We start from the raw sequence: 17,979 nt of genomic DNA, 5'->3' as shown, positions 1-17,979 counted from the left end.
ATTATGTGTAAACATAAGACAGGTGGAACCGTTCAGTTTGCTTTAGCTCTATTTACATAGCAGATAGTCATTCCCTAATGATACAACTGTAAATATCCAGTGAACATGAGCACTATGTGTGTCTAAGATTTGGTGGACAGTGGTGTCTACATGTAAAAACATGAGCGAAATAAAATATATTTTTTTGCATGTTTTTGAAAGTGTGCTTGAGCATACTTCAGAGGATACACTAGCTTGGTTTAGACATTTTGTGAAGAATAAACAGAGAAAAACTTGTATCTATTTATCAGGCTATTATGAGCGGATGAGTGGTCTGTGGTAGAGGAGTAATGTTTGCAGGGTTTTTGCAGGGAGTTTGTAGGGCTGAGACACCCAGGGGTGGTACTACGAGACCCTAATCTGGATCCGACTGTCTTTAGTACAGTACAAAACAGCAACATGTGTTTGTGATAAAAAGAAAATTTATTCTATACCAGTGAGTTACTACAGTCGTAGTGTTCTCATTACAATGTAATCTACACTTTGTCAAACTAGTACATATTATAAACATTAAGCAAATATAATCTACATACATACTGTATATAATGTCAAACATACAGTTGAACTTTCTGTAACAGTAAGTGCTGTTATGCTGAAAGATGGTGATGTAGACGTGGCAGCATTTCCAAAAAATAAACAAAAAAAAAACACTAAAGCTAACATGTCGGTGCTTAAATAGTACGACATAGTCATTCTAATAGAGAAACTCTCTCACACACACAGTAAGGCTGGTCTCTGAGCACACAAACACACAAGTGCTGTGATTTGGGATAAGACTGTTTGGTTAAAAAGCAAAAGAAAACTGAACACAATTAAATACTGCATGTATTCTACCACATAAAATCTCTGGAATGTGAGTAACATTAACGTAATTTTATAAATATCTTGACACCTGGTACTGCGGCTGGTGTTTATTGTCACAATGGTATAAAAAGAGTAAAAGTGCAATAAAAGCAAACATAGAAAAGAGTGACCCAAGCCCGTCTTCACTCTACCTCCATTAGTCCGAGTGGGTGAGAGCAAAAACCAGCGAAGTTAAAGTTAAAGAGCGAGAAACGAAAAGATCACCAAACCCGAAAGATCATTCATTCGATTGGTACTACTTATTCCTCCTCTTCTTCCTCTTCCCCTCCTCCCATCACCTCTACGATGAGTTCAGCTGTACAGATGGCCTCCCCGAGGCTGTTTACAGCCTTGCAGGTGTATTTCGCGTCATCATCCCCATTGACCTCAGAGATAACCAGGCTGCAGTTCCCATCTTCATCGTAATCGATCTGGAAATGGCGTGTCTCTTTAATGGGCTGATCGTCCTTATACCACACCACCTCAGGGTCAGGAAAACCTGAGCAAATAAACACGCAAATACACGTAAACGCAAGACAACCTGAGGGGTAAACACAAGTTTACCGATAAACAAAGTGCAATTCAACAATGATGCATAAATATGTAAATGTACATCCTAATGTTCTGGTTAATAACTTTCCTGTCACACGTCTGAAACTTTGCACTGTTGCTCTGTATAAAGGCAAATTATGGATAGCTGAATAGAGTGTTTAGTTCTACCTGAAGCTCCCCTGCTTTACATTAAACCCATTAAACACTCAATTGCAAAATATGCAGTAACTATTGTGCAACTGCTGTGCAAACTGGTGGGGCTATTTCTTGGTATTCGAAGTGTGTAATAAAATTTATTACATTCTTATTACATATATTATTAGTAATTAGATGGTAACTGTAAATGCTGGCCCTCCTCTAGAAGAGGCCATGATTCATCTAATGTCACCTTTGGTTTTAATAATAAAATTCTGTATTTTTGTATGTTTTTTATTTATTTTTATTTTTTATCTGCACACAACTTCGTACGACTCAAATTCCAGAATGTAGAATGCAGAAATTTGCAGAATGTGTCAAACGAATGCACATTGTGAAGGAAGCAGGGTAAAGACTTAACAACCAACTGTATAGACCCTAAAAGTACATCACTCAACCCAGTACTGTGAGTATCAGAACACAGCAGAGCTAACAAACACCTCTAACCACACAAAACAGCAAGCAGTGCTGATCGCATTTAACCACCACCAAAAATACAGCAGCAGCAATCAGAAAGCTAAAGAAATATTATCCAAAGTGATTTTTATCTAGTGCTAAAAGAACAGTTTCACATTGTTTTACATGTGGTTGATTCCAAAGAGTGTACATTTATAGTACATTTTATCTTAAAAAGGGCATTACAAAGCCCCACACGATGATGCATCACCGAGTTTGCCTGGAAGGGTTCATGTAGCATCATGCCCCGCCCTCTATCAGTATCTGAAAAGCGGTCTGCATTCAATATCTGCCCCAAACACATTAGTTTAGTCCATCCCTAATTAAAAATATCAGAAACTGTCTCAAACATTTAGAAAATGATTTCATATTATGCAGAACCCAAAAGATGTTTGTTTATGTTTTGCTCTCCTCTACTGTAAGTTTAGGTTTTGCTCAAGATCAGCACAGATGCTTGGTGAGGTGCTCAAGTCTTTGTTTTCTTACCCTCAATCTTGCAGTCGAATCGTGCAGCACTGCCCTCCACCACCTCCATGTCCCTAATCACCGAACTGAATGTAGGCTTCATGGGACTCCTTTCCTCACCCTCCTCTGGGAACTGGTTCTCTCCTGCATCAAAACAAGCCAGGCAACAAAACAGAAATAATGCCTTAAATAAAATCTTATCATTAAATGATATACTGCTGAGGTCAGGGGAACATTGTTCTTGTTAACAGTTTCTACCAGTTGTCTGGGCTTTGACTGATATATTAATTAACATTTTCGAGATCCATTAATGATAAGGCAGTAGCTCTCACTGTGCCTGTCTCTATGTGGGCACTAAGCAGACAGGGTCAGGAGTTCACCGCCTGCCATTAATAAAATACAGCGACGGCTGAGAGACTGTGAACCAGGCAGAAAAGCTGTTGCCATGGTACCTTCTGTAGGGGAGCCCTTCTTGGCATGAACGCCAGCCATCAAGGCCATGGAGGAGAGCCGGCCAATGGCGCGCACCGCATGCCCCGTTTTCTGTGGAGATGATTAACATACATGTTAAAGCCTCGTCAGCAGAATTCTACACTAACACCACTGTCTACACTAACAGTCTGCTACAGTGTCTGGAGACTCTCAAAAAGGTTCCCGAGGTCCTGCTGGAGATGTGTAAAGAGGTAAAATTTGAACCCATTTATCATTCACAAAGCCCCAAGCAGCTGTCTCTGCTCACCTGCCACTTCCTCCTCAGGATATATTTCTTCATCCTCTCCTTCGAGAGCTTCTTGGCTTCCATATTCTTGGTGTCCTGTTTGAGCCAAGGGTGCTGGAAGCACTGCTCACAGGTCAGACGAGCACTGCAGCAAACAGTTACAGAGAACTCACTCAGAAATTTGTACCACTACAATGATCGTAATTCTACAATATTTGCAAAATATTCCGAAGTTTGGAATCAGTAACTGAAATATTAAAATATACACACAGATCAGTCCTAACATTAGCACATTAGGAAATGTGCTAAACATTGATTATCTTCATCTACCGAGGCATCTGTCAAGGGGTAGATATATTAGTGAGTGAGTGAACAGTCAGTTCTTGAAGGTAAAAAGTAGGAGAAATGGACAAGCATATGAATCTGAGACACTTGGACAAATTGTGGTCATAAAGGGATGCAATACTCAAACAGACTATGGCATTAAAGCAATGACTGGATGGTACTAACAGGCCCAAACTGTGCCAAAACAACATTCCTCACACCATTACTCCACCTCCAACAGCCTATACTGTTGACACAAGACGGGTTGGGATCATGCTGTTGGCACCAAATTATGACTTTACCATCTGTGTGCCTCAGCAGAAATTGAGACCAGGCTACATTTTCCCAGTCTGAAAGAATTTTCTGCTCACCACAACTGCCCCACTCAAAATAACTGATACCCCCCCACACACACACACACACACAATTCCCCCACTACCGTAAGCTGCTGGCCTGCTTCTGCACGGTTGTGTGCACTGCACTGCTACCACTCAATTGGCTGATTGGATAATTGCAAGTGTGCAAGAAAATGGATCTTATTCTATAATTAGAATAAATTTTATTGGACTGGAGAAAATATTTGCATGTAAACATTGTCACTAGTAAACACAACCATTGCCAAGCAAAAATGTTCAGCTACCCTAGAGACCATCCCTACACCCAGTATAGAAGATGGCATCGAATTATTATCATTTATTTAATGTTATCTGATTACCCCCCATTTTCTCCCCAATTTGGACTGCCAATTACCCAACCCGTACGTAATCTCCCCTCTATTGTGCACAGTGCCGCCGTTACCAGTGGGAGTGGACTGCTGCCGAAGCCACATCACCGGGCAACCAACGCGCCTGGAGGGAAGCGCCACATACCTGTCTCCAGCACTAGCCTGCAGACGCCAGTGACAGCCAACAACGCTAGAAGCGATGTGGGGGGAAAGCGCCATCTACCCACCCTTAAGAGAGCACGACCAATTGTGCTGTCTCTGGGCCTCGGCTGCCGATGGCTAGCAGCATGGCCAGGATTCGAACAAGCGATCCTCTGATCATGGTGACAGCACCTTAGTCTGTAGTCCATTTATTTATTTATTTATTTTAAGTATGGCTCACATTTTCACATCAGCATTTGATGAATTAGCTAGAATTAGCCAGAATTATGTAACACATGGTACAAACCTAATTTTATATTTCTGAAAACTGTGATGCCACACTTTTAAATGGAAGTGGAAATGTAAAGACAAGCCAAAACAACAACCAATCACATCCCCACTTTAAGAAAAGCAAAGGTCATTAAACAAGTCCACTGAAGTCTTATCAGTGTTGTATGCACTCACCGGGACCACTAATCAACACCACAGTTTAGAGTGAAAACACTTCTTTCAACTGATCAAAGCCATTTTGCTGTAACTGAGTGTGAAACACACCCTCCCCCTTCCCACACACACTAGTTTACAACTCTTTAAACATGCTAATTATCTCTCTGATGGTAAGGGAAAGTGTTTGGGTCTGCAAGCCATGCAGCTGCTTGAAGATCCTGGACCTCTGGAGAGCAAGGTACTACAACCGCAAAAGAGTTTGTATATTGTCCTGCATGTGTTCTGAAAATGAGGATTATTAGGACTCAGTCTAGCACTCATAAAATGTCATTCTGTGTTTCACATCATCTATAAAGTTCAGGTGTGTAGGAATCCTTTTCGGAGGTGCACCACCACATTCCTTTCCTGCAGGAGAGCACTAAGACAGAACTCACGCCATGTCTTTCTTCAGCAGATTGCTGATGAAGTCTTTAGCCTCGTCTGAAATTTCATCAAACGCCTCGTCCTCGAAGTCCCAGGTTGCCGAGGTAACATTGGACAGCGTCTCATTATCATTGTCCCCCATGAATGGAGACAAGCCACTCACACTGCAGAGAGAAAGCAGCATAAGAAACAAGACAGACCACAAACATCAAAGTAACAGAAAGAGAGCTAATGTAAGCATATGGAGAGGGTGGGCTGTGTGAAAAGGCGAGGCGATTTAAGAGCAAACAGCAGCGCCAAGTTTGATCTGTGGAACAGCCATTCAGCATCTGCCTGCGGTCGCTGTAATTCCATCAATCTGCTGCGTCTCTGTACTCAGAGCAGTAGCTGTAAGCGATTCCTTTTGTTTAACTCGAACTGTGCTGATCATCACAATCAGACTGTGCTAAACAGAACCCCACCCAGAACAGATGGGTGCTGCTGGGTCCTACACAGATGCTTCTTCACTCTACTACTGATCCTTCATCAGCTTTGTTTGATGAATTAGGCAGCAAACCTTTAATCATATCCAGTACCTACACATCCTGTTAAAAGTCAGGGGGCACCTTCTCCACTCTACTTTTCCAGTTCTTTTCTATTACCTTTCAGTTATATATGAAGAAATATCTGCAAAGGTTTGTTCATAAAAAAAATTGAGTATGTTCATCAAAGCGCCTTTCTTGAACATCTACTAAAAATATATTGCCCATATCATTGCTGTCAGTGAGTGGTCCTGAATCCTGGTCTTGCTGCTAGCTATTGGCACCCGGGCCCCTAGAGAGCACAATTGGCCTCGCTCTCTCCAGGGTGGGAGCATTGCACAGCACTCCAGTATAATTTTGGTCTGCATTGGCGTCTGCTGGCTGATTTGTCAGAACCAGGTACACAGTGTTTTCCTCTGAGCATGCTGGCTGCCCGGCGATATTGCATCGGCAGTAATTCGGAAAAAGAGGTAATAGCTGGCTGTACATTTGAACATGCAGAAAATGGGTATAAAAAAAAAGAAAAAGAAACAAAACTTGGACAGAAATAGACTTCATGCTAATTTGTGATACACTATATGTCCAAATGTTTGTGGACACCCCTTCTAATGAATGCATCTAGCTACTTTAAACTGCACCCATTGCTGACACAGATGCATTAATACACCCACACACAGCTTGTCCAGTCCCTGTAGAGAAGTACTGCCAACAGAATAGAACTTTATTAAGCAGATTAATATTAACCTATTGGCAACGTGCCTATTGCCAATTGACAGCATTGAGCTGTGGAACAATTGAACTGTGCTCTCTGGAAAGATGGTGCTCCATCCAGTACTTTTTGGATGAACTGTGTATCCTCACAGGAATGATCCAAAGTCTAGTAGACCGTGCACCAGAGACAGTTACTTTAACAAAAGCAGGATAAACTTTTTTTGGAATACCCTTTATTTTGGAAGGTACAATAAATGAGCAGGTGTCACAATACTTTTGTCACATAGTGTATATGCAATTTTTGAAGGGCAGGCTATTTGATGTCCTCTGCTTCTGATCTTCTTAAGTCTGTGAAGCACTAAAGTACTAAGGTTTTTATTCCACTGAATCCAAGCATGAGCTGAAATTTCAAACTTCAGACAGTGGCTTTGTCTTTCCTCTCTTTATAGCTAAGCCACTTGAGCTGGGCTGGCTGGAACCTGGACTCTCCAGACTAGCATTAGCAAGAGATCAGAGAGAGGCCACTGTGCTACCACAGCGAGACACACTTCTCCAAACACACGAGAGCTCACAGCAGCTCTAACTCAGTATTAGAAACACAGCAAGGACCCAAGGCCTCACATATTTCCCTCTCCACACACACAAGGCCTCTCCTTAGATCAACCGCCTACTGCTGTGAGTATGTAAACTCAGTACGATGACCACCTGCTTGCACACACACATCTCTGAAGAACACACACTAAAACCACAAATCTCTGACACATGCAAAAACAGACGCACTTTCAAATGGGCCCCCTGATAATTTCTGAGAATCAAAGCACAGACTAAGAAAGCACAACTGGACATTTGTTAAACAGACAGACTGTATTACTTAATGTTATGTACAATAAATAAATCAGTTACTTACAGTATGTAGCAGATGACGCCTATGCTCCACATGTCTGTAGGATAACTGATTGCTTCATAGTTGATTACTTCGGGAGCTACAAACTCTGGAGTACCAAATAGGACCTTCAATGACCCTGCATTTTCTGGAATGTATGAAAGAGAAATACATTTAGGCATGGCTGGCAAAAGGCTTTAGCAATGCTTAGCTGTAAGTACATAGACAGAGTAGCATTCCTGATGTGAAGTTCTCCTAACACAGCAAATATCACTTGGCTATAAATTAATTTAATGACAGATGAGAAGTTTCTGGTGTCTAAACAAACTACATCTTAATTAGAAATGCATGTCTCGTGTCTCCACATTCTGGTGTACAGTTAGAGACTGTAGCATCTCTTTTTCCATCTATAATTTGTCTGCATCATTCTCTAGTCTTTCATTAACGGTCAGTTTCAGACTTCAGATCCACTCCTGTCTGGATATTTCTGGGTGGTGGACCACCGTCTTCTAGAAGTGACATCCTGTTGTTTGTAAAAACTCCAACAGTGCCAAAAGCCTAATAAACTCATTCCAACGCCAGACTGCTGTGATAAGAATGGGCCACCGACCAAATAACATCTGGCAAGTTGGGATCCTGTGGTCAGAACAGAACCAATGATGGAAGAGGAAGGCTGAAAAATGGTACCAGATAACAACTGGCCTGCAGCCTGTAATTGTACACCTACGCAGCTGACCTGTAAGGTATCTGGACATCATAATGCATGACATCATACATGACATTTAACAATAAGGGTAGATATATACTCTCTACTTTTACTGGATTTTGAATAATGGTTCATTTATTCTGTGAACTGAGAGAGATACCTAGTCTCCGAGCAAGTCCAAAATCGATGAGTTTGATTTTGCTGCCTGTTTTGTTGACACACATGATGTTCTCTGGTTTGAGGTCCAAGTGAACGATGCCTTTCTTGTGGATGAAGCTAACCCCATCCACAATCTGCAGCATGTACTTAATAACCTCTCTCTCAGTCAGCTCAAAATCCTCATCAATGATCCTCTCAAACAGCTCCCCTCCTGAGACCCTGCAAAATATACAGTACACACCTATTAAACCTTTTGCAAACGAGTTCTAGCTTCCTGTAATGGTCCAGCCAGTGCACCATTTCAGGTGGAACTGAAAATGCAATTTAGGGATGCACTTTATGTTGTGGGAGGACTAATCAGCGGATGGATTTGATAAATGAAGGCTGTTTGTTATGTCATATTCAAACTAGACTTGTCAGATGGATGGGACTACACTACACTACAAACGAGAAATTAAAATCTGTTGATTTTAAAAGGATGTACATTCATGTACATGAACATTTTCTGGAGCATCTGTAGGTTCTTAAGACCTCAAGGCAAGTAACATTAACACTGTCAGCACAGTGAAATACGGACCTTAAGGAAGGGGAGTCAAGTTTCAGAGTCAGCAAGGTTAAGTGGTTTGTCTGTGTACATTCTGACTCCACTTAAACCGAAGTGAAGAGGTTCAGACTCAGTCTAAGCACTTCTCAGTTCCATATATCAACACATAGGTCAACTTTTCTGTTCTTAAGTAACTTACATAGACCTTTACAGAATAAAAAAATAATGCAATAAGTTAAGTGTCTAAAAGAATGATTTCCATTTTTACAAGCAGATCAATAAGTCATACTAAGTCATCTAGAACATTTGACCTTGTAAACATATTCTCCCTGTCCAATTCAGTCTACAATGCTATTACTTGTAAAGTGCTTCAATGCCAATTTATAATAATCAGACAATCTGTTAATCTGACTGCATAAACACAAAATTAATAAAGAGAGAAAAATAAATGACTTACATTTCCAACACCATCACAATGTCTGACTTTCCCTCAAAGGCATCAACACACTGCACGAGCTTCGGATGATGCAGGTCGTTCATGATTCCAATTTCTTGTCTGACGTTTTCTTTCTCTTTTGCCGAGTACGCTTTTATAAACTTTCCTGCCCACACCTTCTTAGTTGCTTTCTCCAACAGTTTAAAAACGGTTCCAAATTTACCCCTGAGGGAATCAAAGACATGATCCTCCATTAAACCTCTTCAAACAATTAACATAATAGGAAATGTGGGGTAAAGATAATAGTAAAGCTTTGTGAACTGATCTTTCTTTAATGAATTTAGTAACTGCAGCATAAAAACTCACGATCCCAGCCTGTCTTCCACATCGTAGAGGTCTTTAACCTTCACATCTGTCTTAATAGTCACGTCTCTGTACTCTGGCTCCTTCTCCGATTCTGCGATTGTAAATGTATGGGTTAATAGGGAAAAGGATACTTAACACATTTACTATCCTGTTTTCACATATAGTCAAATATATATTATTATTTATATACACATATTTTTTTGTAGTGAGAAAAACCTTTAGAAAAAAGTTTAGTGTGTTAAACATCCATACAGAGTGCATTCTTAACAGACATTACGGATTTCATTAGGTTAAGTAAGTAGAACGGGTTAAGTGCCTTGCTCAAGGGCTCAACAGTGTCAGCTTAGTGTATTGGGTGTCAAACCCACAACCCTGTCATCAATAAAGGAAACACTTACCATCATCTGAAGGCTCAATCTCATCTTTATTCTCTGTTGAACAAGAATAAAACTTGTTTTAACAATATTATTAATAATGAAAATGAACGTAGAGCTGTTTAAACCCGCTGCCATTGGAATGTTAAATGGCAGAATAAAAGACACCATTAAAATAGCATTTGATTATTTAAAAAATTAATTATATTTATTAAATTAGATTTTTTTTTTAAACTATAGAAGAAATGTAGTCTGTTGGATGTGTTGTATATTGTACTACTGTGTAAAACCTTCCTTATTCTATATTGTACCAAAATAACTGGATCAAATTGTGGTCTGGAACTGCATGATGCCCTCATTGGTTTTCTCAAGTTCTTGTAAGATCAGCAATGTTCCAGTGAGATTTACACGCCAAGATCAAGTCCTTCGGCATAAATGTAAAGTGAAAACATTTCAGAAATGTCCACTAGGTGGAGCTCACCATCTTCTTCCTCCAACCCCACCTCCACCAGTACAGACTCTGCGCTGGGCTCCCCGACACCATAGATATTGACAGCTCTCACACGAAACTTGTACTGCTTGTCAGGTAGCAGGTTCTGGATGTTGTAAGAGGTGCTGTTGCAGGACACCAGATCTTTCCATTGCTTCTCCACAGAGTTCCAAATCTCCAGGTTATAAGACTGGACAGCACTTCCACCATCATACGTGGGCCCGTACCAGGAGAGGGTGAGGCTGGATTTGCGGATGTCTGTGACAGCTGGGATGCGTGCAGGAGGGTCTGGTTTGTCTAAAATATGTGGAGAGCCCACAGTCAACAGAGACACATTGTCACTGTTATAGCAAAAGCATGTGTCCTTTTTTCTGCATTAATTAAACACATAAGATGATACAAGTCCTTCATATCATGTGAACAATATAAGATGAATGAGCCAACAGCATTACAAGTATCAATAGTAGAACTGGCAATAAAACGGGACACTTTGGCGTTGCCTCTAGAGCCAAGGCCGTGTGTAATGACAAGCATCCACTAAAGGCTTATATAAGCCCTTCAGCACTGGGCCATGAATCAATGCAACCGTTCCTCTGCAGTGATTGAGCTGCACTGAAGACTCTTAGGATAAGTTGGAAGGGGTGTACCTGACTTCACTAATGCTCTTGTGTCTCAGTGCAATCAAATCCTGTCAGCAATGTTCCAACAACTAGTGTAAAGCCTTCCCAAAGGAATGGAGGCTGTTATAGCAGTAAATGGGGAAAACTGAATACTTAAAAGCACTGAATATACATAAATGTAGTGACTACAAGCACATAGACAGGGTTTTCTGGATAGACCTTGAGCCTAGTCCTGGACTATACACAGCATTCTGAATAGAGATGAACTATTATCCTGCACTAGGCTTCATACTTGTATGGGAAACCAACCCATCATGGTGCATAACTGTCTGAAGCGGTTCCTAATATTCCTGCCGAAGCTTCAGCTGTACCAGACATCAGTATCAAGTTGCCTCAGCCCGAGAGGCACTACGATTGGCATGCTATAGCACTCTACTATGCAAATATTGATACTACAGAGAAATGTTATTGTGTCTGCTTGTGTGAAACAGATGCTGGAGATGCAGATTGGCAACTGGCTAAAGTCCCAAACGTGTAAAATGATACTGGGCAGGAGGACTACAGTGTATTTTTGAGGCATTTCCTTGACAACGTACAAATGACTTTACATTTTTGTGTCACTGTGTGATATCTGTCCGACAGCAGTTAAAACAAAGAAATAAAAAATGCCCGTTATGCTCAGAATTTGTTTAACAGCTCAGCAGTTCAAGCTGAAGTTAACGCCAAAGAGTCTTTGCCAGTTGGCAAGTTTAACTTTTTTTTTGTGTAATGGATGCTGTGTAGAACAGCTGTGTAGCTGTTGAACTGGTAGGCAGGGACACCAGCAAAAAAAAAAAAAGAACTGCTTGTTACATTAAACACACTGATGATGTGGCATACAAACAGTCCTCTCTGAAGGGAGAACCTCTTTAAAAGCTGCCTCGTAAATCTGAGCTTGATGTGGATGTGTAGGACAGTATGCACTAGACTTACTACTTACTACTTATGATAAAACTGTACATCCTGTTACCAGGTTTTCTAAAGGAGTTCTGTTATTGTGGGCAGAGACACAAACAACTGAAACCTAACCCAGTGTGACTGGTTCTACTAGAGGGTTAGAATACTTAGAGGGAAAATGACTGATCTGAATTTGATGGGTGTAAAGCAGTCTAATGCATAACGACAGAGGATGGAGATGGAGTCTTACCCACGATGGTGAGGTTGAGAGCAGCCTGCCTCATGCCATAGTTGTTCCTGATCTCGATGGTATAGCAGCCACAGTGTTCCTGCTGCCCATTTGCTATGGTCAGTTGACTGCTGGAGTCTGTGCTCTCAATGGTGATGTCACTCGTCCCCACTTGAATCTGTGGAGAAAGACATGGGCAATCACTCTGAAGTTTAAGTGCACAGAAAAGGGTGCTGTTAGTCTGAGACCACTGAGACAGTGGTGCATTTTTTCATGGCTCGAGTCTAGGTTCGGTGGGCAAAATGAAACTGAGGAAACTGAATTAGATAATAGAATTTGAATAGTTAGTTGAACCAGGTCAGTGTTTCACTGTTGGAGCAGAGATCTCCAAGTCTCCTAAAAAAAACAGCGCTACAAAGGATTCTTTGAGCGATGCTATAGAAATACCATTTTCTGTAGGTGAAGAAGATATTTAAGGTTTAAAGAAGTATAAAGGTTCTTTAGCAATTTATTTCAAAGAATTCTTTGTAGCACCTTAATTTTAGTGTAGAGTATACACTATACGTCTGAAAATATGCAGACACTTACTCATCTCCTAAAATCAAAGAAAATTTTTGGGTTGGTTTCTTTCCCCTGTGTGGTTTTTCCTCTTCTGGCAAGGCTTCCCACTAGAGCATTGCTAGGAGCATTGCTGTGAAAGTTTCATTGCACTCATGTTGGATGGCTCACAAAAGCTACCCCAAATCATTCAAAAGGTATTGGATGAAGCTCAATCACTCCAGAGAATACAGTTCCACTGCTCCACAGCCCAAAGCTGGAGGGCTTAATACCCCTCTAGATGACACCTGGCTCATGTGTAGTTATCCATACTGAATGTTTTTCCAGGTGAGAATGAGTATTCCAGGTGTGTTGCACACCTTAAAGAGCCCATGTGTGTTACACGTGCACACCGAGGTCCACTTATATATATATATATATATATATATATATATATATATATATATATATATATATATATTTTTTTTTTTTTTTACATGAATATTTTCAGACTAATATATGTAAGTGAGCCCTGTTTTGATTGGGAAGCCTGTATTGTTTCTCATTAAAAAAAAATAATAATCTGGGCTGAAACACTCTTTATGACTTCAGGGTGAAAGAGTGGGGCTAAAGTGTTAAACTAAAAAGGTGGATATATGTAAATGCATGGGATTTCATGAGCTTACAAGAGAGACCAGGCTGTTTTTGCAGCTCAGTTGCCATACAAGGTAAATATGTACCGGAAGAGAATCCCAATGTTTTAGTGGTCACTAAGGAAATGTTATGGCCAGTGGCACTGGGTGACCCTTGCTCACAAGCATTTCAGTGAGCAACACTGCTGTTGGGCTCTTTATTTTCTGCACTGAACAGAAAAAGACCCAGCAGCAGCTTGACCTCACTAATTATCAGTAAAGTGCTTACTGGTTTGCGGAACTTGAGCCAGCTGCAGTTGATCGGTGGTGTTCCAGTGAACTTGCAGAGGAGACTAACCCGCTCACCTGCCAGAATCTTCATATCATCAGGAAACTGAAGGATCTGAGGGGGGGCACCTAAAACACACAGACACACAAGCACATATATGCATGCATGTTCGCATGCACCCCTAACACAAACACTGTGTGTCCAAACAGCAACACACAAATGCACACACACTGTGTTTGGAGGGCATTAACTGGTACCACAAGACTGTTTACATCATTTTAATACAATTTGCACACATATACAAAAAGAGCCTGCAACAGCTGGTGCCAGTCTGTGTGAAGGCACAGTCTACTGTAAGTGCGTGCTCTCAGGGTCCAAGTGTGTTATTAGGTAAACAAAGTTTGGACAATTCCAGAACTCCCACGACAGATAACATGCTGTAGGCCAAAGAAGGAGACAAAGCCTTATTAAGGCATGACTAACCCTACTGAACTCACAGCCCAGGCATGCTTGCCCACATCTCATTTCAAAAGCACCAAATGGATTTCAACAGACAAACATGAAAGTTCTCTCCACAAATGATGATTTGAAGGGGTCTGCTTTTCTGAACAGGGCTCTGTTACCTTGTTTAGGAGGTGTTTTAGGCGGTGGCTTCTTTATTCTGGCTTCATCTGGAAAAAAAAAAAGGAACAGAGAAAGATCATGAGGCTTTATGAATGAGGTGGCTCAGTGCTACACACCACAAAGAACTGGAAATGGAAATGGCTTTAGCATATGTTCCTTCATCTCAAACCAACTACCCATATGTTAGCGTCCAGCATGTGGGTGAAACGCTGGTCGTCAGATACATCATGTGAAGCAATGTGCAGAAATAAAAGAGTATATCCACATTCACAGGTCTCATGGGGTTCACTGAAAGCACTGCCGAATTCAGATACACACAGCCAAACACACATGATTGCTAAAGCATCCAACTCGCCAGTGGAGCATTGGCTTCAGTCAGACAGAAAGCTCTCCTTGGATGTGAATGTGTAACTGTGCAAGCACTCAACAGTCCACTAAGCAAACTCTGGGAGAACGGAGAGAGAGAGACTTGTTCTCCTCTGGATGTCCTGAGAGAGATCAGCTGCTTATGTCCTTTTTGTGTTTGCCTTATTTGGTCATACTAAAAATAGTCCCCAAAGAATCCAGGAAATAGTTCTCGGTACTATTTATTTTACATCTGATTACTGTCATGAAACAATGCGCTAGAGAGTTTAACTAATGCAACTTCCACGCAACAGCAGCAGCACCGAAGTCAGTCTGAAGCAATTAGAACTGATTTTTATTTTCTTTTTTTTTTTTGGTCTTTTTGTGGGACGTCAGACATTCCAGCACTTTTTCTGCTGGCCAGGCTATCCTCTCTCCTCTTTGTGGAAATGAAAACATCCCTTTTCCAACACAAAACTATTTCAGCTTCATGACTCCCATCTCCCCGTCAAAGAAATGGGCTTTAACTTGATAGGAATCAGCAATCTGTATGCAGTAGGACTTTTCCAGCAAAGTTATTATCAAAGGGAAACAACACAATAGCTCCATTTAGCAGCATGAAAGGAAAGTGTGCGGCAGACTAACAGAATAATACTATGCTCAAAAGCATTTGTGACAGACAGTCCTTAAACAAACTCTTAGCAGACCAGCTGTAGAGTAGTGATGTTCTAGTTGCCTGTGAGATTCCACTGATCTCCACCTGAAGTTCATCAGAGACCTCTTTTACTCACACACTTGTTAGTTAGACATGTAGCTCCATGTGGAGCAGTTATCAACTAGTACTAACAGATTCATTCAGTACCAAGTCATATGAACTTGTGTGTTAATGAGCAGGTGCTTCTTCTTAATGTAATGTAATGCTTTCTGCTTTGTAGGAATCTTCGTACATGAGCTTTTTTCAAAAGGCTCTGCAATTGGATAAACACACAGTCTAAGATTTTATATGTGAGTATCTAAGGGAGGTCTAAAGGAGAGTGAAAGTGAACGATTTAAACGACTGTCAGATTTATCAGTTATATTATAAGTAGTCAGCTCACTTGCATCTCTATGGCATTTGCCGCTTGAACTAGGGTGTCACTGATGAATTTGTTTGCCAAAAATGGATCTTTTAATGTTAGCATCCTGCACATGTATTTGTATAAGAAAACCCTGTCAAATATCACTGATATATAAAGATGTGTTCTGCATTACAATAAAACAGACTCTGAGGAAGACCCTTCCTAAAGTGTAGAAACATATTCCAGCCTTTGAACAATAAAACATGTTAAGGATGACCATTATGGTTAAAATAACAACCACAACAATTAAAACGCACCTAAATCTAATGTGAAATTATTTCAGATTGTTCTGAAAGTTGTAAAATGAAGATTATTTAACTTTCTTTACTGGTTTTGTAACCCTGGTATCCACCACACAATGTTTTAGATCAGTCAGACCCTTGCCTGAACTCTGTCTGTAGGGCACATCTGCAGCTTTAAAGAGCTGTTCTCTCAGTGCAGAGCACATTTAAAAATGTAAAAATCTACCAACAAGGGCCAGGACTCTGTCAAACAGCCGTTCCTCTATAATCCAAATACAGCATAGAAGGGCTCTCTTGCAGAGTTCTGAACTTCAGCCAGGAAACCTTCATCAAAATCATCCAAACCAATTATGTAAACGAGGTTTGCAAATTTACAATTACTGACTGTAGCACATCTCCTGATGCACTTGATGCGTCAGTCCCTTCTTCCCTGTGTATGGAAAAGACTACTATAAGACAAGATATTAGAAGAAAGGCAGAGGTGGCTCAGCTCAGAGCAATGATAGGGTGTGTTCTGTTCACTGTCGGGCCCTTGAGCTAGGTTGTCTTGTTTTGTAAGAGCAATATTGACAGAATAGTTTCATAGTAGTCACAGTGGGTTGAGAATAGTTTGCCAATCACAACTATCCAGTCAACAGTGGTCCTGTTGTCAGAAACACACTGTGAACTATGATGCCTGTACAACTGTACACCTACAAAGCCAATAAGGTAGGTATGGCCAAAGAAGTGGTCAGTAAATGTACACAGTGTTTATAAAAATGAATAAATAAATAAATAATGAAAACCACCACACATCAATACTGCTGTGCCCAATTAACTAATTTCCGTTTTTTTGGTAACCAATGAAATCATAATTTGCATTCAATAACTAAACCAACAGTTATCCTGCTCAATCTCTTACTTATACACTCACAAGTCCTCATATCTTACAGTGTTTAGTCTACATGGAGCCAGAGGATTACAGTTATTCTTCGAGTCATCACATTTTTAAAGGCACCAGAGGTGGCTAATAATCTCTAGACCACACCATTAGAGCATATACAGTCCGGCCAATCAAACCAATATCACAGTACTTTCGGCAACTAAGGGTCGTCTTTACTGCACAGTTCATTGGGGAACCAATAATTTACAATGTGAGTCACGTCAAGTCAGTTTGTTTGTACAGCGCCTGTTACAACACACTGAGAAACTTTGCAAAAATTTAGGTCTAGACCGCTAATGAGCAAAAAAAAAAAAAAAAAAACATTAAGAAAACAGGAAAACTGAGAGGAACTGAAACTCAGAAGTAGTATGTGGAGAGACCGCAGACACTGATTATTTACACAAGTAGGGTTAAACAGAAGGATCCATGAGCTGAGCCAGTGATCACCACTAACCTCTTATCCTCTTATAAGGCGTTTTACTGAACAACAACATTTAAAACAATGTCAACTACTGCCATTAGAATGTGAATTAGTTGGTTTTCCCTTCCTTTTCTTACTAATTCAAATAAAATGTGAAACTGTGTATTAAGTGTCTAAGAAAACTGAAAAAAAAAATGCTCTGTGGACTGACTGGAGTCCTGTCTGTGTTTACACTGACCTCCTGTCAGTCACTTTATGAGAACACTCCTCAACGACCCATTACTCTACCTCCAGCTCCGTCTGTTTGGCTAGTAAAACATGTTAAGTGATGTACCCTATTGTGTGTATTTGTTTAATGGGGTTAAAGTCTTTACTCTGCTTCCTCCACAAGGTGCATTAGTTTTACACATACTACAAATATTTGCTTTGAGTTAGATACATAAAAAAAATCGGCAGAGTGGCAAATACAGCACTGGCTTTAAAGGGTTCCTACAATCACGCACTAGCTTCACAGTTCCATGTAGCGGTTTAACTGCAGCATCTTGTG

The 17,979-nt window shown here is 40.6% G+C and overlaps 1 protein-coding gene across 2 annotated transcripts in view; it reads right to left on the bottom strand.

Annotated features, from left to right (window-relative positions):
- Window positions 1-443: 443 nt before the first annotated feature.
- Window positions 444-17,979, bottom strand: part of mylka (myosin, light chain kinase a) — a 65,097-nt gene continuing 47,561 nt past the window's right edge. For both annotated transcript variants that reach the window (XM_072685895.1, XM_072685896.1), the window contains exons 19-32: window positions 14,384-14,431; window positions 13,761-13,888; window positions 12,324-12,480; window positions 10,509-10,814; window positions 10,052-10,084; window positions 9,654-9,744; window positions 9,309-9,512; window positions 8,309-8,526; window positions 7,467-7,590; window positions 5,339-5,491; window positions 3,290-3,413; window positions 3,003-3,093; window positions 2,572-2,694; window positions 444-1,381 (exon numbers count right to left, since the gene is read on the bottom strand). In XM_072685895.1, coding sequence (XP_072541996.1) covers window positions 1,143-1,381; window positions 2,572-2,694; window positions 3,003-3,093; window positions 3,290-3,413; window positions 5,339-5,491; window positions 7,467-7,590; window positions 8,309-8,526; window positions 9,309-9,512; window positions 9,654-9,744; window positions 10,052-10,084; window positions 10,509-10,814; window positions 12,324-12,480; window positions 13,761-13,888; window positions 14,384-14,431 — 2,039 coding nt within the window. In that variant the 3' untranslated portion in view covers window positions 444-1,142. The remainder of the gene's footprint in view (window positions 1,382-2,571; window positions 2,695-3,002; window positions 3,094-3,289; window positions 3,414-5,338; window positions 5,492-7,466; window positions 7,591-8,308; window positions 8,527-9,308; window positions 9,513-9,653; window positions 9,745-10,051; window positions 10,085-10,508; window positions 10,815-12,323; window positions 12,481-13,760; window positions 13,889-14,383; window positions 14,432-17,979) is intronic.

The sequence above is a fragment of the Salminus brasiliensis genome, chromosome 8, assembly GCF_030463535.1.
Source record: "Salminus brasiliensis chromosome 8, fSalBra1.hap2, whole genome shotgun sequence".
Classification (NCBI taxonomy): domain Eukaryota; kingdom Metazoa; phylum Chordata; class Actinopteri; order Characiformes; family Bryconidae; genus Salminus; species Salminus brasiliensis.
The sequence above is the reverse complement of the archived record's forward strand: the minus strand, read 5'-3'. Positions and strand labels throughout refer to the sequence as shown.